Raw genomic sequence first — 6,502 nt, forward strand, 5'->3', positions numbered from 1 at the left:
AGCAGACCACCCTGTATCCCACTGGCTTTAACCAGCAGACCACCCTGTATCCCACTGCTGGCTTTAACCAGCAGCAGACCACCCTGTATCCCACTGGCTTTAACCAGCAGACCACCCTGCACCCCACTGTCTTTAACCAGCAGCAGACCACCCTGTAACCCACTGCTGTCTTTAACCAGCAGACCACCCTGTATCCCACTGTCTTTAACCAGCATACCACCCTGCATACCACCGCTGGCTTGCTTCTGAAGCTAAGCAGGGTTGGTCCTGGTCAGTCTCTGGATGGGAGACCAGATGCTGCTGGAAGTGGTTTTGGAGGGCCAGTAGGGGTTCCCTCTGGTCTAAAGAGAATCCAGGTCAGTGAAGAGTACTCTTCCCTCTGGAGTAAAGAGACCCCAGGGCAGTGAAGAGTACTCTTCCCTCTGGACTCTTCCCTCAGTCCTACAGGCCCTAGTTTCTACCTTCTTAACAACACTATCAACAAGGCAGGCCCTAGTTTCTACCTTCTTAACAACACTATCAACAAGGCAGGCCCTAGTTTCTACCTTCTTAACAACACTATGAACAAGGCAGGTCCTACAGGCCCTAGTTTCTACCTTCTTAACAACACTATCAACAAGGCAGACCCTAGTTTCTACCCTCTTAACAACACTATCAACAAGGCAGGCCCTAGTTTCTACCTTCTTAACAACACTATGAACAGGGCAGGTCCTACAGGCCCTAGTTTCTACCTTAACAACACTATCAACAAGGCAGGTCCTACAGGCCCTAGTTTCTACCTTCTTAACAACACTATCAACAAGGCAGGTCCTACAGGCCCTAGTTTCTACCTTCTTAACAACACTATGAACAAGGCAGGTCCTACAGGCCCTAGTTTCTACCTTCTTAACAACATTATCAACAAGGCAGGTCCTACAGGCCCTAGTTTCTACCTTCTTAACAACACTATCAACAAGGCAGGTCCTACAGGCCCTAGTTTCTACCTTCTTAACAACACTATCAACAAGGCAGGCCCTAGTTTCTACCCTCTAAACAACACTATCAACAAGGCAGGCCCTAGTTTCTACCTTCTTAACAACACTATGAACAAGGCAGGTCCTACATGCCCTAGTTTCTACCTTCTTAACAACACTATGAACAGGGCAGGTCCTACAGGCCCTAGTTTCTACCTTCTTAACAGCACTATCAACAAGGCAGGTCCTACAGGCCCTAGTTTTGTAACAACATAAACTCTGTCCTGATAACATAAACTCTGTCCTGATAACATGACTAAACTCTGTCCTGATAACATAAACTCTGTCCTGATAACATAAACTCTGTCCTGATAACATGACTAAACTCTGTCCTGATAACATAAACTCTGTCCTGATAACATGACTAAACTCTGTCCTGATAACATAAACTCTGTCCTGATAACATAAACTCTGTCCTGATAACATGACTAAACTCTGTCCTGATAACATAAACTCTGATAAACTCTTGTCCAGCTCGCTAACAATCGGCAAAACTAAAGCTAGACAGTCAGGAAGCATAAAACATTTTTAAAAACGATGGACAGAGGACTATTTTGGGACCTCAATTTGACAGCCCCCCCCCTTCTGTGCTTTATGTCCAGTCGTGTGTGTGTGTGTGTGTGTGTGTGTGTGTGTGTGTGTGTGTGTGTGTGTGTGTGTGTGTGTGTGTGTGTGTGTGTGTGTTCTTACCTTAGGTCTAATCCCTGGTTCTGCCAGATATTCTCCATTATTTTAATTATCTGCAGAGTCAACATGTCCTGGCGTAGATCTACACGCACAGAAACACAGATCAGAGGATGATTTAGGGAGAGTCAAACACAGATCAGAGGATGTTTTAGGAAGAGTCAAACACAGATCAGAGGATGTTTTAGGGAGAGTCAAACACAGATCAGAGGATGTTTTAGGAAGAGTCAAACACAGATCAGAGGATGATTTAGGGAGAGTCAAACAGATCAGAGGATGTTTTAGGAAGAGTCAAACACAGATCAGAGGATGATTTAGGGAGAGTCAAACACAGATCAGGGGATGTTTTAGGAAGAGTCAAACACAGATCAGAGGATGATTTAGGGAGAGTCAAACAGATCAGAGGATGTTTTAGGGAGAGTCAAACACAGATCAGAGGATGTTTTAGGGAGAGTCAAACACAGATCAGAGGATGATTTAGGGAGAGTCAAACAGATCAGAGGATGTTTTAGGGAGAGTCAAACACAGATCAGAGGATGTTTTAGGGAGAGTCAAACACAGATCAGAGGATGATTTAGGGAGAGTCAAACACAGATCAGGGGATGTTTTAGGGAGAGTCAAACAGATCAGAGGATGTTTTAGGGAGAGTCAAACAGATCAGAGGATGTTTTAGGGAGAGTCAAACACAGATCAGAGGATGTTTTAGGGAGAGTCAAACACAGATCAGAGGATGATTTAGGGAGAGTCAAACACAGATCAGGGGATGTTTTAGGGAGAGTCAAACACAGATCAGAGGATGTTTTAGGGAGAGTCAAACACAGATCAGAGGATGTTTTAGGGAGAGTCAAACACAGATCAGAGGATGTTTTAGGGAGAGTCAAACACAGATCAGAGGATGTTTTAGGGAGTCAAACAGATCAGAGGATGTTTTAGTTCAAAGTTCTGATATCAATAGTGCTATTACATAAACATTGTATAAATAGTAGTACATAAACATATACACTCCACTCCCGAAACACACACACACACACGAGCACGCACACAAACACACAAACACACGCACAAACACGCACTGCACACACACACACACACACACACACACACACACACACACACACACACACACACACACACACACACACACACACACACACACACACACACACACACACACACACACACACACACACACACACAAACAATAACATACACAGCCTACACCCCTCCATCCCCCTCACCATCTCCGTTCTTGAAGATGACCTCGTTGTTAGTAAACAGTAGTTCACTCATGATGTCAGGGTTATCCCAGTTCAGCCACAGAGGACGCTTTGCTGAAGACATGATCCTACACTCCTCTAACCTGGGGGAGGGAGAGAACACAGATCAGCCACAGAGAACGCTTTGCTTAAGACATGATCCTACACTCCTCTAACCTGGGGGAGGGAGAGAACACAGATCAGCCACAGAGAACGCTTTGCTGAAGACATTATCATGACCTCTAACCTTCGCTGGTCATACGGCTCCCTGGGCCAACAGGTAGAGCGCTCGCTCCAGCAGTATTTTGATCCCAAATGGCCCCTTGACCTGGATCCCAAAAGGCCCCTTGACTTGGATCCCAAATGGCCCCTTGACCTGGATCCCAAAAGGCCCCTTGACTTGGATCCCAAATGGCCCCTTGACCTGGATCCCAAAAGGCCCCTTGACTTGGATCCCAAAAGGTCCCTTGACCTGGATCCCAAAAGGCCCCTTGACCTGGATCCCAAAAGGCCCCTTGACTTGGATCCCAAAAGGTCCCTTGACCTGGATCCCAAAAGGCCCCTTGACTTGGATCCCAAAAGGTCCCTTGACCTGGATCCCAAAAGGTCGCTTGACCTGGATCCCAAATGGCCCCTTGACCTGGATCCCAAAAGGCCCCTTGACTTGGATCCCAAATGGCCCCTTGACCTGGATCCCAAAAGGCCCCTTGACTTGGATCCCAAAAGGTCCCTTGACCTGGATCCCAAAAGGCCCCTTGACCTGGATCCCAAAAGGCCCCTTGACTTGGATCCCAAAAGGTCCCTTGACCTGGATCCCAAAAGGCCCCTTGACTTGGATCCCAAAAGGTCCCTTGACTTGGATCCCAAAAGGCCCCTTGACTTGGATCCCAAAAGGTCCCTTGACCTGGATCCCAAAAGGTCCCTTGACCTGGATCCCAAAAGGCCCCTTGACTTGGATCCCAAAAGGTCCCTTGACCTGGATCCCAAATGGCCCCTTGACCTGGATCCCAAAAGGCCCCTTGACTTGGATCCCAAAAGGCCCCTTGACCTGGATCCCAAATGGCCCCTTGACCTGGATCCCAAATGGCCGCCTGGGCCCGAGCAGGGACGCCCAGCCCAAAATGGCCGCCGCTGCACCAAAGCTGGAGAGCCAGGCGCCCCCCGGGGCTAAGAGACCTTGAGGTCGCAGAAGGGATGGCTGTCTTCATGGGGTGAGAACCGGGCATGTGAAGGACCCAGCATCCTCTAAATAGTCTGTTAACTAATATCTGCACACAGGTAACATAACCTGACTATCCCCAGGAGTCTCCGCCTTGTTTCTCTAGTTGTCAAAAAACAGGTTTCTGAAATTGCACTGGCACCTGTCTGGCAGACCTGGAACCGAAGGCCCCAACACCCACGGACCCTCAGGGGTCGGCCACAGGGGGAAACCAGTGGTACCTGTCGTAGTCTGTTAGAGCAGGTGGTCTGTTAGAGCAGATAGTCTGTTAGAGCAGGTAGTCTGTTAGAGCAGGTAGTCTGTTAGAGCAGATAGTCTGTTAGAGCAGGTAGTCTGTTAGAGCAGATAGTCTGTTAGAGCAGATAGTCTGTTAGAGCAGGTAGTCTGTTAGAGCAGATAGTCTGTTAGAGCAGGTAGTCTGTTAGAGCAAGTAGTCTGTTAGAGCAGATAGTCTGTTAGAGCAGGTAGTCTGTTAGAGCAGATAGTCTGTTAGAGCAGGTAGTCTGTTAGAGCAGGTAGTCTGTTAGAGCAGATAGTCTGTTAGAGCAGGTAGTCTGTTAGAGCAGATAGTCTGTTACGGCAGATAGTCTGTTAGAGCAGGTAGTCTGTTAGAGCAGATAGTCTGTTAGAGCAGGTAGTCTGTTAGAGCAGGTAGTCTGTTAGAGCAGGTAGTCTGTTAGAGCAGGTAGTCTGTTAGAGCAGGTAGTCTGTTAGAGCAGGTAGTCTGTTAGAGCAGGTAGTCTGTTAAAGCAGGTAGTCTGTTAGAGCAGGTAGTCTGTTAAAGCAGGTAGTCTGTTAGAGCAGGTAGTCTGTTAGAGCAGGTAGTCTGTTAGAGCAGGTAGTCTGTTAGAGCAGGTAGTCTGTTAGAGCAGGTAGTCTGTTAAAGCAGGTAGTCTGTTAGAGCAGGTAGTCTGTTAAAGCAGGTAGTCTGTTAGAGCAGGTAGTCTGTTAAAGCAGGTAGTCTGTTAGAGCAGGTAGTCTGTTAGAGCAGGTAGTCTGTCAGTGTGGGCTGACAACCCTTCTCTACAGATCTCAGTGTGGGTTGACAACCACTTCTCCACCCTAACCCTCTTTACTTCTCCACCCTAACCCTCTCTACTTCTCCACCCTAACCCTGTCTACTTCTCCACCCTAACCATGCCTACCTCTCCACCCTAACCATGTCTACCTCTCCACCCTAACCCTCTCTACCTCTCCCCCTAACCATGTCTACCTCTCCACCCTAACCCTCTCTACCACTCCCCCTAACCATGTCTACCTCTCCACCCTAACCCTGTCTACCCCTCCACCCTAACCCTGTCTACTTCTCCACCCTAACCCTGTCTACTTCTCCACCCTAACCCTGTCTACTTCTCCACCCTAACCCTGTCTACTTCTCCATCCTAACCCTGTCTACTTCTCCACCCTAACCCTGTCTACTTCTCCACCCTAACCCTGTCTACCTCTCCACCTGAATCCTGTCTACTTCTCCACCCTAACCCTGTCTACTTCTCCACCCTAACCCTGTCTTCTTCTCCACTCTCACAATTTTACATTTCAACTTCAATGTGGTATTGACATCCCAAGGTCTCGGAATAGCATGGACCGTGTGTGTGTGTGTGTGTGTGTGTGTGTACCTGAGGTTTCCTAGCTGGTGAACAGGGTTCAGTGGAGAGACGAAGCCTTGTAGAGACTCCATGTAGTCTGGCCTCGACATGTGTTCTACCAGGAACTTCATCTGGGTCTGGCAACCAGTCAAATCACAAGGTTCAGACACATCGACCAATCAACACAGAGTCATACCACCAGAACACTATCCGATCAATAAGCATAGAAAGTAAAGTGTGTGTGTATGTAAATCTGTAGTGTGTGTGTGTGTGTGTGTAAATCTGTAGTGTGTGTGTGTGTGTGTGTAAATCTGTAGTGTGTGTGTGTGTGTGCATAGTGTGTGTGTGTATGTAAATCTGTAGTTTGTGTGTGTGTGTGTGTGCATAGTGTGTGTGTGTATGTAAATCTGAGGTGTGTGTGTGTGTGCATAGTGTGTGTGTGTATGTAAATCTGTAGTGTGTGTGTGTGTGTATGTAAATCTGTAGCGTGTGTGTGTGCATAGTGTGTGTGTGTATGTAAATCTGTAGCGTGTGTGTGTATAGTGTGTGTGTGTATGTAAATCTGTAGTGTGTGTGTGTGTGTGCATAGTGTGTATGTAAATCTGTAGTGTGTGTGTGTATGTAAATCTGTAGTGTGTGTGTGTGTGTATGTAAATCTGTAGTGTGTGTGTGTGTGTATGTATGTAAATCTGTAGTGTGTGTGTGTGTGTGTGCATTGTGTGTGTGTGTATGTAAATCTGTAGT

At 47.4% G+C, this 6,502-nt stretch overlaps 1 protein-coding gene across 2 annotated transcripts in view; it reads right to left on the reverse strand.

Moving 5' to 3' along the window:
- Positions 1–6,502, reverse strand: part of LOC118942980 (phosphatidylinositol 4,5-bisphosphate 3-kinase catalytic subunit alpha isoform) — a 150,089-nt gene that overhangs the window by 24,499 nt on the left and 119,088 nt on the right. Inside the window, exons 19-21 of one of the 2 annotated variants that reach the window (XM_036958414.2) lie at positions 5,789–5,895; positions 2,936–3,057; positions 1,704–1,782 (exon numbers count right to left, since the gene is read on the reverse strand). In XM_036958414.2, coding sequence (XP_036814309.1) covers positions 1,704–1,782; positions 2,936–3,057; positions 5,789–5,895 — 308 coding nt within the window. The other variant, XM_090214958.1, reaches the window with a different exon arrangement.

This window comes from Oncorhynchus mykiss, chromosome 21 (assembly GCF_057628025.1).
Source record: "Oncorhynchus mykiss isolate SJ-2025 chromosome 21, ASM5762802v1, whole genome shotgun sequence".
In the NCBI taxonomy this organism is placed as follows: Eukaryota; Metazoa; Chordata; class Actinopteri; order Salmoniformes; family Salmonidae; genus Oncorhynchus; species Oncorhynchus mykiss.